This window comes from Hyperoodon ampullatus (genome assembly GCF_949752795.1).
Source record: "Hyperoodon ampullatus genome assembly, chromosome: 6".
Taxonomy (NCBI): Eukaryota; Metazoa; Chordata; class Mammalia; order Artiodactyla; family Ziphiidae; genus Hyperoodon; species Hyperoodon ampullatus.
The window spans coordinates 42,578,482-42,604,742 of NC_136919.1; the positions used below are offsets into that span (position 1 = coordinate 42,578,482).

The 26,261-nt window shown below is 48.0% G+C and overlaps 1 protein-coding gene across 1 annotated transcript in view; it reads left to right on the forward strand.

Moving 5' to 3' along the window:
* Positions 1–952: 952 nt before the first annotated feature.
* GOLM1 (golgi membrane protein 1) overlaps positions 953–26,261 on the forward strand; it is a gene marked incomplete at its 5' end in the record, with an annotated part of 38,996 nt that continues 13,687 nt past the window's right edge. Inside the window, 4 exons of the mRNA XM_079706647.1 lie at positions 953–1,081; positions 2,860–3,039; positions 16,579–16,633; positions 19,946–20,048. Of these exons, the coding sequence (XP_079562773.1) occupies positions 953–1,081; positions 2,860–3,039; positions 16,579–16,633; positions 19,946–20,048 (467 nt within the window). The remainder of the gene's footprint in view (positions 1,082–2,859; positions 3,040–16,578; positions 16,634–19,945; positions 20,049–26,261) is intronic.

The window sequence follows — 26,261 nt, forward strand, 5'->3', positions numbered from 1 at the left end:
CACCTGGCATAAAAGCATATCTGTTCTGAGGGAGGCTGTTTATTGTGTGTGCTGCCCTCCCTCTGATGAGGTCCTTTGATCTGGCTCAGCGAAAGCCATTTGGAAAAGTCAGTTTCCCTTGTCCTTGCTGACCAGGACCAGGATCCAGCCAGACCTGGCTTGGGGTTGAAGCCCGTGAGTGAAACATAGCTCCTTTCTTCTCAGCTGTATTTGTGTTCCTTTTAAGAAGATCCATGCTCCCTGCAGCCCTTGAAGTCTCCTAACTCAGCTGTGCTGCACAGATACGGCTTCAAAGGGAGAGAGAACAGTGCTCAAAGGAAGCAGAGCATAAATGCCTGTTTCTGCTGCAGGCGGGGCACCTCCGGTCCTGGCTTCACACACCTCTAGAAGGCTTTCCGGCTTTGCTCAGGAAACACTTTAACTGGGTATCTTTGGCAATTCTGTCACAGGGTAAGAAACCCTCCCTGGTTAGGAATCAGATCAAAAAGGCTTTGGGGAATAATGAGAAATGGAGTCTTTCTAGTGTGACGCAGAAGCACTAATATTTGCTATTGCTGCTTAAAGAAATGATGATTTCTCAGATTGTACTGGGAGGTAGGAACTATAATTATAGATGAGAAAACTGAAGCGTAAGAGAAATTGTTACCTGCCCGAGGTGTTGAGCCCGTGTGTGATGGGTTTCTAGGACGGTGCTTGCTCCCACAAGCCTGTCCCAGGGGTCTGGCCGCACTGCCCAGGGCACACACCACTGGCTCTGGGTGGGCTACTTACACGGTCTTCTCCACCGACAGCTTTGCATTTCAAGGAGAAGATGCCGCCAGCCCGTGTTTCGGGGCAGGACACCTTCGTGTTGGTTGTGATGACGGATGTGGCGTGCCTGGGGCATGGTAATACTGGTACTGAGGCCTGTGTATTTGTTTTAATTTGGCAGATTCTCAGCCTGGTCTGTGAGATGATGGGATTGGGAAACGGGCGTCGGAGCATGAAGTCGCCGCCCCTCGTGCTAGCTGCCCTGGTGGCCTGTATCATTGTCCTGGGCTTCAACTACTGGATTGCGAGCTCCCGGAGCGTGGATCTCCAGGTGTTCTGTTTGTGTGGATGTCATAGAGTATTTAAAGCTGCTGGGCGGTGGGGTCCCAGGGGTTTGCTGTTTATCACCACCTAAGGTGTTGCATGCTGTAATGCTCGCTGGGGGGCCCTGCATGTCCCCCCACCCAGCCCCCGGGCCTGACTCCACGCCAGCTCTGCTCTTGGGTGGGAGAGGACCCCCTTGTGACTTCTTAGGATTGCTGCCAGGACATGCCTCTCTGCTTTTCCTGTGACTTAACAATTTTCAGTCAAGCCTTTTGGGCTGGTTCTGGGAAGACAACTTACGTTAAGTACCCTGCCCACAGCCCGTTCTGGTCCTCCAGTCCACAGTCAGAATCTAAGAGTGGTGTTGGTAACGCACGTGGAGAACAGGCATGAGAAATATGTTTTTAGAGGTACCAGTCTTTATCAGCATCATTTACTGATAACAATAACTTTATCTTTCCCATTCATTGCTGCCCATCGTGGGTCAGGCAGTGCTGAGCAGTGACAGAGACTCTCATTGACTGCAGTTTAGTCAACCTCTGAGGAGCCCCCTTCGTGACTAGGCCTCCATCTTGGTCCCCCATCCTGTTTTTGGCCTGCCCAGCCCAGGCTTAGCAAAGAATCCCGCTAACTCATCCCTCCACCCCTGGTACCTGAGCAAGGTCCCCATCCCTTATCTTTGATGTCTAGCCCTGGGCCTGCCTTTAGCAATACTCCTGTTAGGCCAGTTTAGCAAGAATCTCCCCACCCTTTTAGTGCTTTTCCACCCACTGACCCCCTCACTCTGTTCGTTGGCTATAAATCCTCTGCTGTCCTTGCTGTGCTCAGCGTCGAGAACAATTTCTCTCCTGGCTGCAATAGTCATGACCCCTGTTGCAGTAGCCTTGAACAAAGTTTCCCTTATCATTTTAGCAAGCGTCAGAATAATTTTTCTTTAAGGATATATTGCATACATTGCCTTCTTTTGTACACAGACTCTCTCAGGTTGGGATTTTATGTTCCCCATTTCACAGGTGGGCAAACTAAGGCTCGGAGAGGTTAAGGACAAGGGGAGCCAGGATGCCAACCCAGTCTTTCTGATGGCAGAGCTTGAGTTCTTAGCCATGGAAATTCATCCCATGGGGTGTTTTGTCCTCCTCTCATGCTTACCTCCCCACGGTTGTAGTGCTTTTGTCTGAGCTTCCACTGGACCCCTGTTCTCTGGGTAGATGGGGTCTTGGTGTCCAGAGAATTGAATCTGTTTTCAGAGATTGTGTATTATAAAGAGTGTTTAAATGCTCTGTTTAGTGAGGAAAAGGAACTAAATATTTGAGCACCAGCTCACGCCAGGTAAAGCATAAGCCATTTTATGTACAGGCAGACCTTGGCAATATCCCGAATTCAGTTCCAGACTGCCACAATAAAGCCAATAGCACAATAAAACAAGTCATGTGAGTTTTTGTTTTCCCAGTGCATAAAGAGTTATATTTATACTATATGGTAGTCTGTTAAGTGTTCAATAGTGTTATGTCTAAAAAAAGTACATACTTAATTTAAAAATACTGCTGGGACTTCCCTGGCAGTCCAGTGGTTAAGACTTCTCGCTTCCAATGCATGGGGTGTGGGTTCGATTCCTGGTCAGGGAACTAAGATCCCACATGCTTCGAGGCACGGCCAAAAAATAAAAAAATAAAAATACTTTACTGCTAAAAAATGGTAACCATCATCTGAGCCTTCAGGGAGTCATAGTAGTAAGTTCAATGATCATGACTGCAGATCATCATAACAAATATAATGTCCTTGCAGACGCGCATCGTGGAGCTGGAAGGCAGGGTCCGCAGGGCGGCAGCGGAGCGAGGGGCCGTGGAGATGAAAAAGAACGAGTTCCAGGGGGAGCTGGAAAAGCAGCGGGAACAGCTGGACAAAATTCAGTCCAGCCACAACTTTCAGATGGAGAGCGTCAACAAGTTATACCAGGATGAAAAGGCAAGACCTGCTTGGTTTTCCTCTTAATTCTGTTCTAAGTACCATATATATATACCCTGTCGAATTCTCCTCAATGGGAGGATAAGCCGCTGTGTGTGTATGTAATGTAGTTATGTGGAATGAGCCTCTTGATCAAGCTTTGGGTGTCTCCTCATATCACCATTAGGCCCTGGGTGGGTTTGTTGGGAAAACTTTTACAATGCTGATAAATGAGAGAAATGCAAAAGAACTGTCTTAGCAGCACGTTCATCCTCCTGTTACCTTTTTTCCTTACTTTCTACAAGTATGCATTAAGTACCTGCTCTGTGCCAGGCCTGTGCCGGATGCTTGTATCTCACAGAGGAATAGCATTTGTGCCCTTGAGTATCTCACAGTGAGAGGAGATGTAGACCTCCTAATATATACTAACAGAGAAAGTAGGGGACCCAAGAGTGCTGGTTTTTAAATTTAAAAAATACCAGATCCTGCACAGATTAAAAAAGGGGCTTCCCATTAGTGAGCGTATCTAAGCTTTATGTGTCTTGCTTTTTCTGGTTTTCTTGGGACTGTGTGACTCCACTTTCCTGTTTGTTAAATTGTATAATGGTGTGAGTTACTAATATCTTCCTTTCTAAAGTGCATCAAACTCATGACTATTTATTTCCTCGCAAGATTTGACTATTTCCTACTAAAACCAAGTCCACATTCAAGATAATGGATCTCAGGATATGACCTCTTTCCAATAAATCAAGCATTTCACAGAGAGAGGCACACGGGTTAGTAAGAGCCAAATCTGTAAAGTGCTACTAGTTACCAGATAATGAATCATTTCTAGATGGGGCCTCAGACTTTTCCTATGTAACTGGTTTAAAAGGTGAGAAATGCTTTTTTTTTTTTTTTTTATTTGCGGAGTACTTTCTCATAGTCACAAATGTGTATTTCTTCCTTGGGAATTGTTCCAGTTTTAATGCTGTTATAGGAAAGTGCTCCCTATAACTTTATAATAAAGTGCTTTCCTATAGGAAAGGTCTCCCTTTTTCTCATGTGTGGGTGACGCTATTTGTGCTGAAATCCCCTTTAACTGAATAGAATGGGACCTTACCATTTCTCACAGTGTGTACACATGCTTAAGCTCCTGAAGCACACTTTGGGAGGCTGCAGAGTTTATTCTCAAGGGATAGAGTTGGCAGAAACTCCATCTGGGATTTGCAGGACGTGCCAAGAAGGTCTCTGGCACCCTGGCCCTCTGCCCAGTTAGGAAGGAGGCCTGTGATGGGACCTGGGGAGTGTTGGGCTGGGAAAGGGGACCCAGCAGAGACCAGCAGCCTTGCCCCATTAGGCCTGGGCTGGACAGGGCAAAGTGGGAAGGACCGTATGTGCTAAGGTCTGGGACCAGCCAGAGCAGGGTTTCCCCATCTGCAGGGAGGGAGGAAAAAGGAGGATGTTTTGTGTACCTGTCTGCCTGCCTCTCCACCCCTGTGTGTATGTGTGTCATTACCTGAAAATCTGACTCTTTCTTCTGTAGGAAGAATTGTCTTTTGTTGATACTCTGATTCTCTGGCCTTCTACATATTGTTTTTAACTTTTTTTTTTTTAAATGGTAGTGATAGAAGATAGAAGGGCTGTTCGTGTCTGCATGTGGTGTTTGGTTATTGCTTTTAACTGTCCTTGTTTTCTTAACTTCATCAGTCTCCCAAATGCCTCTGAAATTTTACTGTTTCATGAAATCCAAAATTCTGGGAATGACTAATCTCTCTTTTCATACTCCTCCACGCTTCTGGATATTTTTGTGCATTGCACAAAGTGTGGGTGCCTGTTTGGGGTGGGGAGAAGCAAGAACGATTGCAGGGTAATTTCTGCTCATGGGACCTTCTGCCTTGGCCTTGGTATGCCGAGGGGCTCCAGAGTCCTGTAAAACAGGTTGCAGGCAGCCGGGCTTTCCGTATTGTATGGGCGGAGTCCTCAGAGACTGCGCTGCCCAGAACCATTTGTTGTAGCGAATTCATAGTAACACAGTCAGTGAAGCTTCATCACCACAGGTAAGCCCTAGATAATAGAAATGCTGGTTTATTGAGTGTAAACTTTGGTGGGGATAAGACTTCATACTTGGAATTCTTTGAAATGTGATTGACCGACTGTTTCCTAAAAACATCTGCCTCTATAGGAGGAAATGAGAGGGAACGTCTCCCAGCCAGAAACCAGGTGACTGTTACACCTCGCTTCTGAACACTTCAGTTTTACGGCTTCTTTTTAAACAGGGGGACATAATGCGGGATCTTAGCACTCCTGCCCCACCCCCAAGTTCAAGAACTGTTTGAGCATCCAAGGGGAGGGAGGCTCTTGTAGCCACAGTAAACATCTAACAGTGGACATTGAAAGTCGAGGAGCCCCAGTACAGAAGGTAAAGTACACATGTGAGAGAGAGTCAGATAGCCGCTGGGAAAGGGTGAGAGTCTTTTCATTTGGAGTTTTAAGCTTTTAGGAGATGTGATACAAAGTTCTTTTCATTTTGGGGGTGGGGATGGGGGCTCGTTTCTTAGCTCCAGGAGGATTTTTACCATAGTTTGGGGTGGCGGTGAATGGCATGGGGCTCCCGGCCAGGCAGCCCTGGGTTCGAATCCTTGTTTTCCTTAACTGTATGATTTCAGGCAAGTCAGTTAAGTTCTCTGGACCTGTTTTCTCAGCCGCCAAGTGGAAATAACAGAATCCCTTTTGCAGCGTGGCTGCAATGATTCAGTGTAATATTTGTGAAGGGTTTATCACAGTGCCTGACATGGAGCAGAAGCCTGAAACGCGGTAGCTAGTAGTATTACAACTAGTCATCGTGGTAGTAATGGTGATAGCATAGGGGTAGAGGTAGTAGTAAACCACAGCATCTGGAGTGAGAATATTATTATTATTATTATTATTATTTTTTGGTATGGACTCTTCTTTTTTCTTCTAAATTAAAACCATGAAAACAGATTGTCCTGGCTTTCAGAAGAGATGAAGGAGGTGCTGGGGTGTCTGTTAGAGCCAAGCGCGAACAGCGCAGCTGAGCCGTGGAAAGAGCACCAACAACAGCTGTCACACCAGCGACCAGAGCGCGTGTTTTTCAGATCTCTGCCGAGCCAGGGTTACGTTCAGCATTACACAGGAATTGTCTACTGTCTTCCTCTCAGTAGCCTCATGAAGTTGGTGCTCAATGTACAGGGAGGGATCTGAGGTCCAAAGGGAGTTAGTAACTGTCACCTAGGATGTGACCTAGACCCTGGGTGGCCGCCAGAGGGGCCTCCATCTGTGCCCCTGGCCTCCTTCTGCTCTGTGTAGACCCCGCTTCTCTGGGCCACAGGGGCCTCTCCAGAGCTCTCCATCACCTAAATCATGCAGGGGGCCTGGGTGTGGCCACAGAAGAAACCAGGTTGGCCTGAGTTGATAGTTGTTAAAGCTGGGCGATGGGATCACTTTTCTGTCTCCTTGCTTCGAAAGACTACTGTATTCCCGCTAGTTCTCCTTTGTCCCCAATTCCAAATTCTGAGGTGAAAAATACCTGATTGTTTCAATCTGACTGGGAAGTCCCCAGAGAAGTTGGGCTGGTCTGTCACCCCCAGTACATGACTCTGTGTTATCTATATTTTTTAATCTTAGGAAGTTAGCACTCGTGCTTTGAATTGGAATGAGGCTCTTTTTCAGAATTTTCAAGACCCTACTGGTAGACTAATAGTGATTCTCAGCTGTGGGAGGAGTTGGCTTGCTGGCACGTATGGGTGCAAATCTTATGTGACCTAGGGAGTTCCAACCTTGGCCAGCATCCCTGCCTCAGGCTGGCATTGCTATTCTGCATGGGCATAAAAGTCCCCACGTGGGGGGCTGGGTAGAAGCTTGACAGCCGAACCTGTCAGGGACAGTGTGGTAATGAAATTCATGCCTCGTTCGGGTCAACACTGTCTAACAGAATTCCCTGTGACGGTGGAAATGTTCCCTTTTTTTGCTCTGTGGTACAGTAGCAGCTGGCCCCATGTAGCTGTTGAATGCCTAAAATGTGGCTAGTGGGACTAAGGAACTGAATTTTGAATTTTATTTAATTTTAGCTAATTTAAAATTAGATAGCCATATATTGGGCAGCACAGGTTTGGACAGTAGAGACAGACCAAAAGCAAAACTAAACAAATGGGGCCGTCTCAAACTAAAAAAGCTTTTGCACAGCAAAGGAAATTATCAACAAGACCAAAGGCTGCCAGATGAATGGGAAAAGATATTTGCAAACTATGTATCTGATACATGTTAGTATCTAAAATATGCAGAGAACTCATACAACTCGACATCAGAAAAACAAAGAACCCGATTAAAAAATGGGCAGAGGATCCGAATAGACTTTTTTTTTCAAGGAAGACATACAGATGGCCAACAGGCACATGAAAAGGTGCTCAACATCACTAATCATCAGGGAAATGGAAATCAAAACCACAGTGAAATATCACCTCACACCTGTCAAAATGGCTATTATCAATAAGACAACAAATAACAAGTGTTGGCAAGGATGTGGAGAAAAGGGAACCCTCTTGCACTGTTGGTGGGAATGTAAATTGGTGCAGCCGCTATGGAGAACAGTATGGAGGTTCCTCAAAAAAATTAAAAATAGAACTACCATGTGATCCAGCAGTTCCACTCCTGGGTGTTTATCCTAAGAAAACAAAACCACTGATTTGAAAAGATATATGCACCCCTGTGTTCATTGCAGCATTATTCACAATAGTCAAGATATGGAAGCAACCTAAGTGCCCATCAGTAGATGAATGGATAATGAAGATGTGGTGTATACATACAGTGGAATACTATTCAGCCGTAAAAAAGAATGAAGTCGGGCTTCCCTGGTGGCGCGGTAGTTGAGAGTCCGCCTGCCGATGCAGAGGACACGGGTTCCTGCCCTGACATGGGCACGAGCCCGTGTCCCCTGCATTGGCAGGAGGACTCTCAACCACTGCGCCACCAGGGAAGCCCCTTGAGGGGATATTTTTAAACCACCACGTTTGTGTGGGTACAAATAATCCTCACATAAGCACCCAGTGAAATACTATTTTCTTTGTACAGGTGTATAGGTATATACCTATAAAACAGGTTTTTAAGAGTCCTCAGTGGAAACAGAGCCCCAGGTTGTTGTTAGTTTTGGCAAAAGCGAATGGAGGGTCTCTTGTACAGGTCTACATCGACTCCTGAGGATCGCACAGAGTGGTTGAATTCATTCTTTTACTCTTGGCAGAATGCCAGTTAATGTTTGTAGGTCTGAAGACTTACCAAGACCTTGGGTAGCCTCCTGACTAGTTGCTGCCCTGTAGCCACGTGGTGGCCCTAAAGGCATTTGACGGACTGATTACCTAATATCTGAGATGGTTGGGGGAGAAGACTGGGAGACCCTGAATTACTGAGTAGCACTTTGTCCAGGGAAGGCTGAACGTCCTGCTGTTGTGTTCATTTTCACTTGCCAGAAGTGAGAGTCAGAAATAGCTTCATTTGCCATAGTTTTGTTTGGGACATTCTTTCTAGGATGTTTTCTTGCAGCCATTTGTCTGCTCTGGCATATTGAGACTTCACTTATTTGTTAAAATATGTAAATTAACACTGAGTAGTACAAAGAAAATCGTTTAAGTAACATTTCATTTGTGGTGGAAATACGGTTCCTGTGTCGTTCCTGACCTAAAAGAAGAGAGATGGTGAAGCGGAAGGGTGGAAGAGGGGACGCTGGCGATACGTTAACTGTTTTGGGTCCAGGAAGAGGAAATCTTAAATAGAAGAGGCAGCTGGGAAGGTGGAGGGAGGACGGGCCCCCATTGCACTTGCCTCGGCCCCCCGCTGTCACTCACCTGTGTGACCTGCGCCCCCATCGAGGTGGCCTATCAGCTGCCGGTTTGTCCTCTCTTGCACGGTGACGCAGGGCACGAAGGGGCTCTGGAAGGCATTATTTCAGGTGTGTGGTGGGAAAATATCCTACGTTTCTGGGGCTTTCCTGTTAGTGACGGGTAGTGGTGGTGGGGGCCAGGAGAACCCCAGGTGTGTGCCTCCTGGTTCCTGTGTGGTGTTTGGACCTGGGCTGGGGCTGCTTCCCTCGGTCGCAGCAGTGTTGGTTCCTATGTGTGACTTCCTCTGTAAGATTCTGCCTCTTGAAAAGGAAACTACGAGCATTAAGAAGTCTGGCCATTTGTCCCGCTTTAGAGTTCCCCAAATGCTTTCACACATGTGAACACATGTCATTTCTCAACGTGCCAGCCTGGAAGACAGGCACTGTCACCTCTGAGATGGAGGTAAGCACTGACCCCCTGAGAGGTAACCCGGCTCGGGGGCCTGCAGAGCGGCCGGCGGGGGGCAGGGCTGGGCCTGGGCCTGGGCCTGGTTTTCTCCATCCCTTTGGCCTCACCACACTGAATTTTCAAACAGCAGAACACAGTTCTGAGTGTTCCAGTTTCTTCTTTCTGGGCCAGCCTTTCTTCCGTAGCTGGGAACAGTGATGATTTTCTTCCAGACAGTGGGTTTTCTTAGGGAATCAGAGTGGACTTGTGCAGATAAAAGTAGTTTTTTTGATTTTTATCACCTTTTACCCCTGTGGTTGACTGAAGAATCAAGGGTTCTAAAATAGCTTTTCTGTTTTTATTCCCATTAATTCTCCATGTCCATTTCTATCCATCTGTTTAGTATTTATTATGCCAGGTGCTGGCCTTGAACCCTGTGGTGGACCAGGCCGGGCCCTTTGTCTGTGCACTTCCTGTCGAATGCAGCAGAAAGACGAGTTAATAGGTCTATGGGGTCGATTTTTAAGCAGAAAGGATTTAGTACAGGGAAGCAGGTGACTATAGAAAGGTGGGAAGGTCTGGAGGAGCAGCCCCGGGCCAGGGACGGCTCCTGGGGCACCAGGCGGGACTGGCCCCAAAGGTGCGCTCTCCATGCCCGACCTAGAGCTGGACGGAAGGCTGCTGCTGCACCTCTAGCTCAGAGCCAGGGTCCCCATGCCTTGCTGCATTCTGCGCCTCCAGCCCCCTCACCCTGTTCAGCATTCCAGTCGCAAGTGAACACCTCTGATCTGAATATAAATCCTGCTGGGAACGAATCTGAAAAACGTGCATTAGCCTTTGCCATTCAGGAGGGCACAGTAAGTAAGAGCTGCATGCTTCAGACGTCTAGTGCATCTTCCACGAGGCAGGTGGAGCGGGGTGTCTGCACGCTGTGTGAGTCACTTTGCCAGGAGAGCCATCTCAGGTGTCACCTGGAAGCGACAGGTGAATGTGTCCCTCCCGGGGTGCGGGGACAGCACCTGGTGGCTGGGCATAGAGAGAGTGGGGTTGGACGCAGAGTAGAGAGGGGTGCAGGGGTCCTAAGAAGAGGATCTTTTTTAAATCACTAGGGTGTTTGGACTTGAGTTCGAGGACAGGGGAACCATAACAGGGTTCAAGCTGTAGATCAAGGCTGTCAGATCAGATCTGGGGGTTTAAAAGGCAGACCCAGGCCCCTGGGGATTGTGCTTAGGGTAGGGAGCTGGGCAGAGAGGCGGCAGACCACTCAGGCAGCTCTTGAAATATCTGAGTCAAACATGTTGCTGAGCTGAACTGAGGTAGGAGTGGAATGAATTCTGTAAAGTGAGCATGGTTGAGAGACGGCCAGGAGGAAGAGTGGACAGGCCTGGGTGGCAGGTGGCATGGTGAGAGGTGAGGGACAGGTCTGTATAGAGGCAGAAAGGGGAAGCAGGTAAAAGCAATCCACCAAAAATCTGTTTCCTGAGAAAAAGTGTTTCAGAAGACTCTCAGTCTTTTCAGGTTGTAAATACTCTAGTTTGCTGCTTGAATGTAGCCTTCAAAGACAGCTTTGTGATTAAACTCAAGTAATTTACCCCCCAACATTAAAAAGAAAAAAGAGTGTTTGTTAGGAGAAACAGCAAAACACATTTTCTGCACCGTCCCTGCTTTGCAGGGAAGGCACCTGGGGTCTGTTGTGGTTGGTGCTGGACGTCAGGAGAAACTAAGGGAGAAGCTTACTTGGTTCAAGACCCAGTTAGGTGTCACAGTACGTCCTGGGTTTGCACCACGGGGAGGGCGGTATCTTGCCTTCCTGTTTGTGAATTGCCCCTGACCGTCTCGGTTGAGCAGGCGGGCGCGTGTTTTCTGTGCTCTGCTCTCCTGTGTCCACAGGCAGGGGAACAAGCTCTGCAGAGGTGCTCGCTCTTCGCTCGGCTTCTTCCTACAGGGAAGAGCCTTTCCGTCAGCATCTCCTTGCTCCTCGAGAGCCAGGGGCGCCTCTGGGTGGCTTTTGTCTGGTTCTCCCCTCCTCACACTTCCCCGACCCTCTGTTCTTCTAACCCAGCACTGCAGGATGGTGTTTGATGTGAAATACAAAAAGGGAATTTGACCTAGCTGTCTTTTCATGTATTTCCCTTTGGTGCTGATGAGTGAGATCTGCTGTTTCTTGTTTAAAACAGTGTGGGATGTGTTAGGAGCGCTGGCTGCAGCCCTGGCTCCATACACTTAGTTCAGTTTTCTCTTTAGTCCCCAAGCGTCTGTGTACACCCTGTTTGCAGAAAGTCAGAACTTCCCAAACTGTGGCCTCTCCCACAGGGGAGGGCAAGCTGTTGGGATTCCCATTTGGGAACAGGAAAACTGGCGCCCACGGAAGGGGCTGAGCCCAGCTCCTCCTGCGGCCTGTGCGGCGGGTGGGTCCGGAGGAGGCTGGGCCCATGCTGCTGGCATCAGGGGCGATTCCAGGCCAGTTAAGGACAGCCAGGGAGCTTTGGATTGCTGATGCTGTACGTGCTGCCATCAGTGCTTTTCTTCCTATGAAATCAGGGATGAAGATTTTCCAGCTCCAGCCCCTGTGTGGGCAGCTTTCCAGTTGTGCCTGTCCTGGTGAGGGCTAGGGCGTGGTGCCGAGCAGGGGCACCCCAAGTGGGCTGCTCCAGGGGAAGGGCTCCAAGTCCCCTGGCAGCTGACGACAGACCATCAGGGTCTGCGCGCTGAGAAGGAGGCCGTTCTGCCTGAGAGCCAGCTGCTAGAGAGGCAGCAAAGAACCATCTGGGGTTCCCACTGCCTGCCCTGTTTGGGTCCTCTTGGCAGTTCTCTGTGACCCAGGTCACGGTGGGCTAGAGGCTGGGCTGCGTGTGACCTGGGAGACGGTTAACGCAGGTTCTCAATCACGGCAGTCTTGGTTTGCTCACACCCCTCCTTCTCCCTTCCCCTGCTCCTCCCTTCCCCTCCGCCTCCCCTCCCACTCCCCTCCTCTCCCCTCCCCTCCCGTCCCCTCCCATCCCCTCCCCTCCCCTCCTCCTCCCCTCCCCTGCTCTCCCCTCCTCTCCCCTCCACCACCCCTCCTCTCCCCTACTCCTCCCCCCCTCCTCTCCTGTCCCCTCCGCTCCTCCTCCCCTCCCCTCCACTCCCCTCCCCTCCCATCCGCTCCGCCTCCCCTCCCCTCCTCCTCCCCTCCCCTCCACTCCCCTCCCCTCCTCTCTGCCTCCCCTCCTCCTCCCCTCCCCTCCACTCCCCTCCCCTCCTCTCTGCCTCCCCTCCTGCTCCCCTCCCCTCCACTCCCCTCCCCCTCCCCTCCCCTCCCCTCTCCCACTCTCTTCCTCCTCCACCCCTCCTCTCCCCTCCCCTCCTCCTCCTCCTCCCCTGCTCTCCCCTCCCTTCCTCCTCCCCTCCCCTCCCCTCCTCTCCCCTCCCCTCCCCTCCTCCTCCTCCCCTGCTCTCCCCTCCCCTCCCCTCCCCTCCTCCTCCCCTCCTCTCCCCTCCCCTCCCCACCCCTCCTCACTCCTCCTCCTCCTACTCCCCTCCCCTCGCCTCCTCTCCCCTCCTCCTCCCATCCTTCTCCCCTCCTCTCCCCTCCTCTCCCTTCCTCTTCCCTCCGCTCCCCTCCTCTACCCTCCTCCTCCCCTCCTCTACCCTCCTCCCCTCCCCTCCCCTCCTCTCCCCTCCTCCTCCTCCCCTGCTCTCCCTTCCCCTCCCATCCTCTCCCCTCCCCACCCCTCCTCCTCCTCCTCCCCTCCTCTCCCCTCTTTCCCCCTCTTCCCCTTTCTTCCCCTCCTTCCCTCCCTTCATCTTCCATTCCCTACCCTCCCTTCCTCCCCTCTCCCTCCATCTGTCCTCCCTCCTTTAATCATTGTGCCCCTTCATGGGGAGCTGGGCATGGGTGTGAACCAGTCTTGGTCCAAGGCTCCCTCCCTGTCGGCCTCGTTCTCATCCCCATGGTGGAAACCACCCTCCCCATGGACCTTGCTCTGCAGAGCTATGGGTGCGCGTGACCTTCCCGGGCAAGCCCAGGCTCAGTCCGCCCTCCCAGCAAGTTTCAGGCGGTGCTCTCCCAGTCAGCTGGGCACGGGGACCTCTGGCAGGAGCTCTTTTGGGGCGCGTAGAGTAATCATGCCTGTATGTACTGCGTGTTCTCCTGGAGAGGTGGTGTTCCATTTTTTAAGGTTTGTGTAGAGTTGTGATTAATACAACCTTCCATTAAAACTCCATGACTCGAGCCCGTTGTGCAGTCACAGCCCGGGCGCCGCTTCCTGTGCACCTGGTAGCGCCTGCCCGTTAGGCACCTGGGCTCCCTCTGACCAGGCTGCTCATGCTGAGGGCGGCCTCTGTCCCTGCGCATGCGCTCAAGCCCACTCACCTCCCCTTCACATTCTCACCCTTGCACCTGCTCACTCACTCTCACGCCCTCACACACTGATTCACAGACTCACCCACACTCACAGCCTCTGTGTTTGGGGGTATATTTTACTGTGGTAAAACGTACATAATATAAAATGACCATTTTAACGATTTGCAGTTCATTGGCATTAAGTACATGCACGTCGTTGTGTGACCGTCACCACCACCCATCTCCAGAGCTTTCTCGTCTTCCCACCTGAAGCTCTGTCCCAGTGAAACACTGACTCTGCATCCTTCCTCCCCAGTCTGGCCCCCGCGGTTCTGCTTTCTGTCTCTGCGGGTTTGGCTATTCGCCGCACCTCACTAAGTGGGGTCACACAGTCTTTGTGCCTTTGTGTCTGGCTTGTTTCACTCAGCATACATTCTTACATCAGTTCTCTCTTGCACACGCACATGCACACATACACACTCACTTTCCTGTTACTCCTGTGCCCCTACCATTTCTGGACCTTGAATAACCCAAGTTCTTGTACTGTATAGTGTCCTGGGTTTCTTGAACTCCCAGGAGTAGGTCTTGACCTTAGCACTTAGGCCCGTCTTTCTCTCTCTGAGCTCCTCCCTGTGGGCTGGACTGAGCAGCTTTCTGATGCCAGCACCCGCCCCTGCACACCTCTCCCTCCCTCTCTCCCTCATGTTTTTGTTGGGGGCCCTGCCTGGCCTTCTCCCCACCAGTGGGGGAGCCGGGGGCAGCAGTGTACAGACCGCATGATGCACAGGCGGTACGGGTTTGCTGAGTCCTGGGGCCCTGCAGTGGCCCCTGGGCTGGAGGGCAGCCTGCTTTTCAGCGGCCCTGCCTCCTTGTGGACTCGCTTGAGCTGTGGATGAATATTCTTCTCCTTTACATAATCAGCAGTTTCTCTGGGCAGGTTCTCTTTCTGCCTCGCTCACAGGGAAGTGTGTCCTCCTGCTGGTGCTTCCTTCCCGCCACCCAGTGTCATTCAGCCTCTCTGGGTTTAGGATTAAGGCATTTTAGGGATTGGAGGGATGCTTGTGGACATCAGGACCAGTGGTTTCCAGTTGGAGGCATGTGGTAGAGAGGTTGGGGTCCGGCCAGGCTGAGGCAGAGCCTGGACCTCTCCCCTGCTCCCTTTTATGTGGATGTGGCTGTAGAGGATTTCTTCTGGAGAGCAGAATGGCCTCACTGATGAAACTTCCAGCCTCCACTCTGGGCCATTTGGAAATGTAGGGGATGGGCTCCCTTTTGTCTTCGTGACACACATTGCATGGGTGAGGGTGCTGCTGGCATTGGAAGGGGTGAGGGGAGCAGGGTGGCCATGTGGAGACGGTAGGCAAATAAAGAGTTATCCCTTGGGCTTCCCTGGTGGCGCAGTGGTTGAGAGTCCGCCTGCCGATGCAGGGGACACGGGTTCGTGCCTCGGTCCGGGAAGATCCCACATGCCATGGAGCGGCTGGTCCCGTGAGCCATGGCCGCTGAGCCTGCGCGTCCGGAGCCTGTGCTCCGCAATGGGAGAGGCCACAACAGTGAGAGGCCCGCGTACCACAAAAAAAATAATAATAATAAAAAAATAAAGAGTTGTCCCACCTGAAATGCCCGTAGTGCACCCCCATTAAACATCACAGGCCTGCCCTTTAGGTTCCAGTTGGGGGAACTGAGGCTGGGAGAAGTTAAGTGAGGTGTCCAGAGGCAAGGAGCAATTCGTAGCAGACCGGGAATCAGAATCCACAGAACCTTCCGTCTCCTTTCAAGTCTTTTTATTTTCTTCAAGAAAATCACCACCCTCCCCCATCTTTTTTCTGATACTCTCAACCTCTCTATTTATTTCCTTCTTTCTTGCTCCTCCCTTTTATCCCTTAATGAGCCTCAAAAGCCCTTATAGCTGATAAATTGTTGACGGAGCTGTATATACTGTGATAAGACAACTGCTCAGTTTGGGGAGTGAAATTGGAGTCGTCCCTGGGTATCCTCAGGGGATTGGTTCCCGGACACCCCGTGGTTGCCAGCCTCCGTGATGCTCAGGCCCCACGTATGACTGGTGGAGTGCAGCCTGCCCTTTGTCCGTGGCTTCAACCGACGGCGGGTGTGAAATCCGTGATACAGAGGGCCAACTGTGTAAGTGAGAAGTAACACATGGGAAGGATCTGCGCCTCTAAGAGGTCTTGAGCCTCCCAAAATTGCCTTCAGAAAACAAAAGTTTAGGGATTCCCTGGCGGTCCAGTGGTTAGGACCCAGTGCTTTCACTGCCATGGCCTGGGTTCGATCCCTGGTCGGGGGACTAGGTAAGATCTTGCAAGCTGTGTGGCACGGCCAAAAATATAAATATATTCCCCCTACAGGGGGATCATATTGTGCCCCCTCACACAGCTGGTGTGAAGAGTCATGGGGCCATGGATGTGGGGCGCCCAGAGCGGCACCTGGCCCCACACTCACTTTTCTTACTTTTTACTGTTTTTCACTGTTATCCCGAGGCCTGTGTTGCTTCTTCCTCCTCTGTTGTCAGCATTCCCAGCTTTGTGTAACTAACTGGGGGTGACCTCTTCATCCTTTGAGCTCGCAGGGTCTGGATAGAAGGAAGAATGTCAGAAGTTAAAATGGATCAGGAAGCTTTGCAGGCGGAGCGGTTGCTGAACCCCCGTTTCTTTTCCCCATCAGCCAGGCTGGAATTCAGTTTGCCTTCTGACTGAGACAGGGCTGTACCTGGGCTCCCCAGAGAAAGGCCGTAGTTGCTACTTCATCCGGCACAGAGCTGAAACAGGGCCGGGGAGCCTCCCGCCCCTTGCTGGTGCTGGGACACTGGCGCTGCTCCTCCCCAGGCCGCAGGGGCTCACAGCCCAGCGTGGGAGGGGGCTGCTCCCCACTCTTTCTTCCACAGGCGCATCTTGTCAGAACTCTTCTGAGCTGTCAGGTTGCCAGTGTTTCATTATGTGATTATCTTCCTTGCAGGCAGTTTTAGTGAATAACATCACCACCAGCGAGAGGCTCATCAGAACCTTGCAAGGTGAGTTCCACTCCCCCCAAACATCAGGCCTGTTAGGAAAAACCCACCTTTCCTCTGTCCTTTTCTAGGGTCTCTTAGTGAAACCTAATGGTGGGTGGTATTACAAGTCATTGGGTAATCTTTACTCTTTTTGCCTAACTGTGTTTCCTTAAAGAGCTTTTCCTTTTATAAGTTTACTGAACACATTGCAAGCTGTTACGTAGAGAATTCAGATTCTCATTTTGTGATACATTAAGAAATATATGTGTGTGTGATCTGTTTTATATATATATATATATGGTATATGTATGCTCTCTTTTCATTAGGTCACCCAGAAATCAGATTTCCTTCATGAAATTTATATAAAAATTATCCAGCCTAGTTTAATTCCATTTCCTAGCTACTCTTATTCAGTTTGGCAGCCAAGGTTTTTCTTTGGGCCCTTCTGAAGCCACCGGGGAAGGCAGGGATGGGGTGAAGCCCCTCTGTGAGGTGTGACCGGAGGGGTCACAGGGTCCAGTGTAGCCTTAGAACCTGATGAAAGGAGCACTGGGGCCTCTGATCCCTGACCTGACCCTAGTCTCACCTTTGCCCCTAGTTAAACTCCATCAGTGCTCTCAGCCTCAGTTTCCACCTCTAAGGTGGGAAGTTCAGTCTAGAACTGGGCTGTCCAGAATTGTAGCCACAGCCCCCTGTAGCCAGCGAACATTTGAAATGTGGCTCATGGGACAGAAGCACTGGATTTTTAATTTTTGTTTAATTTTAGGCAATTTAAATTTAAAACTGATACTTGACTCAGTTATTGGGAAACTTAAGTATCTTTGGGACAACTTGGGTATACCAATATCCTTTTTAACTGTAAATTTTATGAATTCTAAATTCAGATCAAGAATTCCCAATTCATATTTAACATCTGAATTGAGATGTGCTATAACTGTAAAATACACACCAGGCTTCAAAGACTTAGTATGAAAAAATAATATAAAATGTCTCATTCATAATTTCTTACATTAATTCTGTGTTGCCATGGTAATATTTTGGATCTGTTGGGTTAAATGAAATATATTATTAAAATTAATTTCACCTGGTTTTACTTTTTAAAAATGTGGTTGCTAGTGAATTTTAAATGACCTGTGTGGTTCAAAATATTATAGTTCTGTTTGGCAGTGCTGGTCTAGAATTCTAGTTCCAGATCAGCTTCTAAGAATATTAATAGGGGAAACTCAGAGTTTCACTAAGTTTAAATGGGTTGCTTGACTGCCAGGGGCTTCTCAGAGCTGATGATCTGCTGGACAGTCCTCAAGTAGGGCACAAAAGCCTGCAGCCTTTGCTGTATTTAGTTTTTTTTTTTTTTTTTTTTTTTTTTGCGGTACACGGGCCTGTCACTGCTGTGGCCTCTCCCATTGCGGAGCACAGGCTCCGGATGCGCAGGCTCAGCGGCCATGGCTCACGGGCCCAGCCGCTCCGCGGCATGTGGGATCTTCCCAGATGGGGGCACGAACCCGTGTCCCCTGCATCAGCAGGCGGACTCTCAACCACTGCGCCACCAGGGAAGCCCTGTACTTAGTATTTTTTTTTTTTTTTTTTTTTTGCGGTACGCGGGCCTCTCACTGTTGTGGCCTCTCCTGTTGCGGAGCACAGGCTCCGGACACGCAGGCTCAGCGGCCATGGCTCACGGGCCCAGCCGCTCCACCGCATGTGGGATCTTCCCGGACCGGGGCACGAACCCGTGTCCCCTGCATCAGCAGGCAGACTCTCAACCACTGCGCCACCAGGGAAGCCCCTACTTAGTATTTTAAAACAGTTTTAATCAGGTATAATTGACGTACAGTAAACTACACATATTTAAATTGCACAGTGTGACATAAGTTTTGACGTAAATGTACAGTTGAAGAAACCACCACAAAATCAACACAGTGAACAGATCCATCACTCCAAGAAGTTTCTTTGTGCCCCTTGGTAATCCTCCCCAGGCCCCCCTCATCTGCTTTCCATCCCTCTAGATGAGTTTGTAATTTTTATAATTTTGTATACATGGAATCAGATGGCATTATACCCTTTTCCGTCTGGCTTCTTTGACGCGGCATAATTATTTTGAAATTCATCCGTTCTGTTATGGCTGCCATAGCTCATTCCTTTTTATTGCTGAGTAGTATTCCATCGCCCCATGCTCGGTTTGATTATAGAATTTTTTTTTTAAGTTAGGTCTGTTGAAGTATAATTTACACATGATGAAGTTTACCCATTTGCAGTATACCTTTCTGTGTGTTTTGACATATGCACTGTCCCCTGGATACCAGAGTCTAGACACAGCTCGTGTCCGTCACTCCAGGAAGCCCCACCCACACCTGCCCTCACCTCAGCCTCAGGCACCCAGCGACCAGTTGTCCACCCCTGTAGTTTTGTCTTTTCGAGCATGGCATATAAATAAGTGCTTTTGAGATGAATCCCTGTTGCTGTGTGTATCAGCAGTTCATTGAATCCTTCACTTTTATTTAATTTGATCCCCCACCTCCTGCCCCCCAGAGAGCCTTGTAGGTCTAGGGTTGTGAGGACAGACCTTGGGGAAACTCAGGTGTCTGTCCAGGGCTGTGTTTCAGGCCCTCGTTGCTGCCCTCGGCCCGTTCTAGTGTCCCCTTTGTGGCAGCTTTTCCTTCTACCCCCCAGCTTGGCTCTTGGTCAGCGAGCTGCTGCTTTTTTTCTACAGAGCTTTTCCGAGCCAAGTCATCAGGGCAGCGGTGATGCGGCTGATGGATTTCCTCAAAGAAAGCTCTTGTTTCCCAAATAGGAGGGTCAGGTGACTAAGTGTACATGGGGCCTCAGAGAATAACTGGGCTGTGACCAAATGACAGGATGCTGGCAGGTAGCCTGGTAGCTGAGAACAGGGGGTGCAGCAGGAGTGGCTGCTTATCTGACTGGATGTCGAAATTAGTGTTTCACAGATTGAGGGATACGTCTTCTGGGGGCAGGAGACACAGTGGCGTGTGTGCCCTTGTGGGACAGTTCAGGGTTTATGATGTCTAGGAGAGAAATAGGTGGATAGAACCTCCTGGTGCATTGTAAGGGTCGCAGGTCAAAAAGATTTAGGAGAGATGTGTGAAAAGGAATCAAGGTGCTGGTTCCCATAGGATCGCACATCTTCTGGGCCGCCTCCAGGGCTGGGGTGGGGAGGTTCCTGGGGAGGGGCCATGCTCTCATCCCTTCCTCTTTCCCCTCCTTATTCTGTTGGTGCCACGGCCCATTGTGTTCCCGTGGTGGGTTTTGGTGTGTCTGCTGTTGTCAGGATGGCCATGCCAGTGCCCTGTGTGATTTCGTGTCCTCCTCTCGGTTTAGACCAGTTAAAGGCCCTGCAGAAGAATTATGGCAGGCTGCAGCAGGATGTCCTTCAGTTTCAGAAGAACCAGACCAACCTGGAGAGGAAGTTCTCCTACGACCTGTAAGTGTGTCCACATCAAGTGTGTGCCACTCGGGGGGCTGACGTGTTTTAAGCGGAGGGTGGTGGACGGGGTGCAGCATAGTCTCCACTGGCCTTTTCTGTTATAGAGCATATAGGTCTCTGAGGAAAAGGTTCAGTCCCTTCTAGGAGTCATGTCCTTTAGACATAATGCATTTTATTTTTTAAGTGTCAGCAGTGCTTCGGAAAGCCCTGGAGAAGTGTTAGCCAGTGGGCTCCTCATACAAGAGGGCAGTTCTCCTTAGCAAGAAATGACTTAACTCAATATACCTTAAAATATGTAACTGAGAACTCTATAGAGCGCAGGTGTGCTGGTTAAATCAATCATCTAAAGCCTTTAAAAATGTGTTCCAAAAGTGCTCAGAAGTGACCTAAGTCAAACTCATAGACTAAAAGGAGTTTGGTATAATATTAATATAATTTATCACTGGGTGTTGGCATTGTGGGCATTTTGTTTTCTTGAGACGTTTAAGTGTCTTTCCAAATTTTTTTTTTTTTTTTTTTTTTTTTTTTTTTTTTTTGCGGTACGCGGGCCTCTCACTGTTGTGGCCTCTCCCGTTGCGGAGCACAGGCTCCGGATGCGCAGGCTCAGCGGCCATGGCTCACGGGCCCAGCCGCTCCGCGGCATATGGGATCCTCCCAGACCGGGACACGAACCCGTATCCCCTGCATCGGCAGGCGGACTCTCAACCACTGCGCCACCAGGGAGGCCCCTTTCCAAATTTTTGCAGTGAGAATGGAGTACGTTTATTTTTTTTTAGCTTTATTGAAGTATGACTGACAAATAATCATTGCATGTATTTAAGGCATAAAAACATGATGTTTTGATATACCTATACATTGTGAAATGATACCCCCAATCAAGCTAATTAACCATCCATAGTTTCCCATCTTTACCTTTTTGTATGTCTATGGTGAGAACACTTGAGATCCACTCTCTTAGCAAATTGCAGGTATAAAACACATTATTCTTAACTGTAGTCACCATGCTGTACATTAGATCTCTAGTGTATGGTTAGGACAATCTGTTTTAAGCTGATGACTTTAGTCACATACAAAAACTCTACGCTTTACATATCAGAGTCCTTCTGTGGTCAAAACAAAGCAATAAACTTTTTTAAAGTTTGGCTAAACCCATTAGTAAGATAGTAAAAACCAGTTTAGAGGGTAGCGAATAAAGTTGTAGTCTATGTATTTTTCTCCCGTTTTCTTCATAGCAACAGTATAACTCAAGCACAGGAACTTTGGGATTCTGAGACAACCAGCTCCCCTAACTCCACCCTCTTTTTTCTTTGACTTACTTCTATTTAGTCCATGCCCAAGTTCATACAGAGTTTTTACATAATTGCTGTTGCCATTAAATTTTTTAATCATTTTTTTACTTTCTTGCATTATGTGTATATAAAAATCCATTTTGTTTCCACATATTAAATACTCCATAATGTGGAGATAGCAAATTCAATTCACCATTTCCCAGTTGGATATTTAGGTTAATTCTAAGTTTTGGTTATTATACATGGGCCTGACATCAATACATATAACTTTTAAAGTTATTATTTTGGATTATTTCCTTCTAAAAAAGACTGGATTGTAGGTTTAGTGTGTCAGTTGGTATAAATCACCAAATTGCCTTCTGAAAGGATTTTAGCCATCTGGTCAACAGCAGTGTAGGTGACCTCACACCCACTCATAAGGATTCTGATGGCCTTCCACTCACCATAATATCTTTCTGATCACTTTAAAACTAAATACTACTAAAACCAGGAAGCCTCAAATACATAAATATGTGTAGGACACGTGCAAACAATGCAAAGGAAATGTCATTAGAAAACATGCATATGGAACCTTCTTCAGCTAGGCCAGTGGCTCTCAGTGGGTGGCAGTTTTGCTACCAGGAGACCTTGGGCAATGTCCCAAGACATTTTTGGTTGTCACAACTCAGAGGAGGTGTTACTGGCATATCGTGGGCAGAGGACAGAGATGCTACATCCTGCAAAGCACAGGGCTGCTCCCACAACAGAGTGTTTATCTGGCCCAGGGCACCAACGGTGCCGAGTTGAGAAACGCTGAGTTAGGCTGGTAGTCACTGGAAAGCATTCAGACCAAAGTGAAGTGCTGCAGTCTTCTTATTCATCCTTGAAAGATACCTTAACACACATATTTCCCTTCCATTGATTGAAATACAAGAAGCCGTTAATGGCCTCACTTGATAAATGCTGACCCAGAAGATTTTGACCTAGCTGGAAATCGGCCAGGGCCCAGTGACAAGGAGGGCAGCTCTGCTTCCGTGTGGGAGTGTTCAGACAGGCAGGGAGCAGAATACTCAAACCTGGTGGCCATGCGTGCAGGATGCACTCTTTTTCTCTCAGGAAGTTGATAGGTAAATTGAAAAAGCTGACTGACTGCATCTATTTTACTAGTTGTGCCCCAAACCTTGTACCAGATATAGGATGCTTCCCATCCTATATCTAATGTGTATAAAATGTTGAAAGCTGGAATGACTTAGGTTTTCTTAACTTTCTGTGGTTATACAGACCCTTTTTGAGAATTCGATGAAAGGTGTAGACTCCTTGTTAGCAATTTTATAAATGGATATATACACAAAGTTGCATGTTCAATTTGAGGGACCGCTAAAGCATACCTGCATGCCCTCTTCATTGTTTCCTTAGGCTCCTCTTGGCTGCGATAGTTTCTCAAGCTTTACTTACTTTTTATGGTTTGGATTATTTTTTATTAGTTTTGAGGAGTACCGGTCAGGTATTTTGTAGAATGTCCTTCAGTTGGGATTTATCAGATGTTTTTCTCGTGAAACTGGGGCAACACATTTTTGAGAGGAAGGTCACAGAGGTAAAGTGCCATTCTCATGGCTTCACATCAAGGGTACGTGCTATCAGGATGACTTACACTGTTGATCACCTGATTGAAGTAATGTTTATCAGGTTGTTTCACTATAAAGTTACTCTGTTTTTTTCTCCCTTTATGCTATAATCTTTGGAAGAAATTCACTATGCTTAGGCTACACTTAAAGATTGGGAAGTTATGCTCCACTTCCCCAAGGATGGAGTGTCTACACAGATGATTTGGAATTTTCCTGCACAGGAGATTTGACCCTTCTTCTTATCTATCTGTCTAATTATTTATATCAGTATGGATTCATGAATATTTTGGGTTATAATCTAATACTATCTTATTTATTTTTTCTTTTGCTTACATTTTTTCCAGCTTTTGCCAGTGGGAACTCTTTCAGTTGATTCCTTTATGCAATTGACATATCCCTGATATTGTGGATTTGGTCCCCCGCTGCTTTTAAAATTACTTGTTTATACTCTGGCACCAAAAGATGCTCCAGACTCATTTTCATATATTTCCTGTCCCAGTCCTAGAATCAACCAATCAACCATTTCTCCAAGGAGCCCTTGTTCTTTTTATTGGAGAATGGTATTAGAAACCAAGATCTGGGTACTAGGTGTGTTTGTTGCTACTAGGGTGTCATTGCTGCTAGGCTCTCTCAGATGACAGAGCAAAGAGATATATGTGTGTGTATACTAACTTGTGTTATATATAGATACTGATAAATATTTCTATATGTATTCATCTGTATCTAAATTAAACTAAACATGAATTTGTACTGCTGTCCCCAACTCTAATCCATTTACATGAACATAATAGTATGTAATTGGTTATGTTCTCAACCTGGGACGCTATTCAATTATTTTATCAATGTTTTGTGACTCAAAATATTTTTTAAAATTTATTTTCTTTTACTTTTTTGGCTGCGTTGGTTCTTAGTTGCAGCATGCGGGATCTTCATTGAGGCATGTGGGATCTTCCATTGCAGCGTGGGCTCTTTGTTGCGGTGCGCAGGCTTCTCTACAGTTGTGGCATGTGGATTTTCTCTCTCTAGTTGTGGCGCGCGGGCTCCAGGGCGCGGGGGCTCTGTCATTTGTGGCACGTGGGCTCTCTTGTTGAGGCGCGTGGGCTTAGTTGCCCTATGGCATGTGGGATCTTAGTCCCTGACCAGGGATCGAACCTGCGTCCCCTGCATTGGAAGGTGGATTCTTTACCACCAGGGAAGTCACAGTGACTCAAAACATTTTGAAACTGCCTGTGGCACAGACCGGTCAGTGCTTATCCAAATCCATTCATCTTTTTGCCCAGCAAAAATACTGGGCAAATTCCTTGCAGTTAGGTATGGCCTGGTGACTAAGTTCTGGCCAGTGGGGAAAGGAAATCGTGGGGTGGGACTTACAGGAAGGCTTCTGAGAATAAGGACAGGCCACTGCACATCCCTTTCCTTTACCTTTTCTCCTCCCTCCTTCCTGCTGCCTGGGCTTCACACAAGATGGCTGGACCACTCGCAGCTATGCTGGATCATGAGGTAATCATGGGGATAGAAACCAGTGTTAGGATATTGAAACAGCAAGAGAAGCCTGAATTTTTGATGACTCAGAGCTGCCATACCCTGGATTTCTTTTATGTGAGGAAAAAATAAACTGCTACTTTTTGGCCTTTTTGTTTCACCTAGCCAAACCCGATGCTAACTTACATACTTTTTGAAAGTGCCTTTAAATATTGTTGTTTCTTAAACTAGATCATTTTCATCAATGCTCATCTATTACCCCCAAAAAAGACTTCTTAGGAAAGGCCATTTAGAATTGAGTCCTAAACAATAAGGAGTAGAGAAAGGAGATTAGGAGATGTTAGGAAAAGAGAACCTGGGGAGCCCAGAGTGATCTGGGCAAGGCAGATAGTATCATGCGGTCATGGAGGGGAGTGAGTAAGAGTAGTATCTTGAGGATGGGCGTGAAAGTGACTAGTTATGTGGACCTGGCTGGGAAAATCTTCTCTTTCACAGATTCTGTTGATGTGAATGTTAGGTCTTTTGTAATCGTCACACAGGTCCATGAAGCTGTGTCCTTTCTCTTTCCCCAGTCTGTTTTCTCTCTGTGTTTAGATTGGGTAATGTCTATTGTTCTGTCTTCCAGTTCATTGATTCTTTCCCTTTCTGAGTTTAAAAATTTTGGTTATTGCATTAAATTTCCATTTGGTTCTTCTTTATATCTTCCCTTTCTTTGCTAAGACTTGCTGTTTCTTTGCTGAGACTATTTAGTTTTTCTGTCAAGCATGTTTTAATTACTCATTGAAACATTTTTCTGGTGGCTGCTTTAAAGTCTTTGTCAGATCATCTTAACTTCTCTGTCATGTTGATTTGGTATCTGTTGATTGTCTCTTTTTGTTCAATTTAAGATCTTCTTGGTTCTTCATATGATGAATGATCTTCAATTGAAACCTCCGGGCAGTGGTGGTGAGAGCCCTGGCTCTTCATTGACGTCCTCTGACACCACCACCTGGGGGGAGGGAGGGGGACCTCTTTAGTGTCAGATGGGGATGGAAATGCAGGCTTCCCATGTAATCTCCAATGACACCACTGCGTTGTTCTAGATCCTAAGGTCCCTAGCCAGTCTGCCTTCGTCTCTCCATCTTTTAGAGTCTTCTTATGTTTGTTTTATTTATTTATTGTTTTAAATGTTTAATTCTCATGGCAGACAATGTTAGTCACGTACCCCACCCTACTTCCTCTTTTTTTTTTTTTGGCTGCACCATACGGCATGTGGGATCTTAGATCCCGGACCAGGGATTGTTCCTGCGCCCCCTGCATTGGAAGTGCGGAGTCTTAACCACTGGACCACCAGGGAAGTCCCTGTTGGTTTTAAATGTAATGTCCAGAGTTCTAGTTGTGCTTAGTGGAGGAAGAGTGAAAAATACATCTATCCCATCTTCCCGGAGTAGAAGTCCAATTCAGATTGGACACTACCCAGAGGTAGCACAAACCCCACATGTTATGGGGCTCAGTCCCACAAGACTGCCCCTACTTTGGACGCTAGTCATAAGTTCTTGGTGGCCCACCTGTTCTTTTTGCCTGGTAGCTACAAATTCAGGCCTTCCCCAACCCCCTCAGGAGCAGTAATTCTCTAGAACTCAGGAAAGTTCTAAACTTACAATTGCAGTTTTATTATAAAGGATACAACTCAGGAATAGCTAAATGGTAGAGACTCATAAGGCAAGGTCTGGGGTGGAGGTAGGGGGCAGCAGGAACTTCTGTTGGAGTTGGGGTGCCACCTTTCTGCTTCACAGGTATGTTCACCAAACAGGAAGCTCGCCAAGCCTCATAGTCCAGGGTGTTTATCTGAGGTT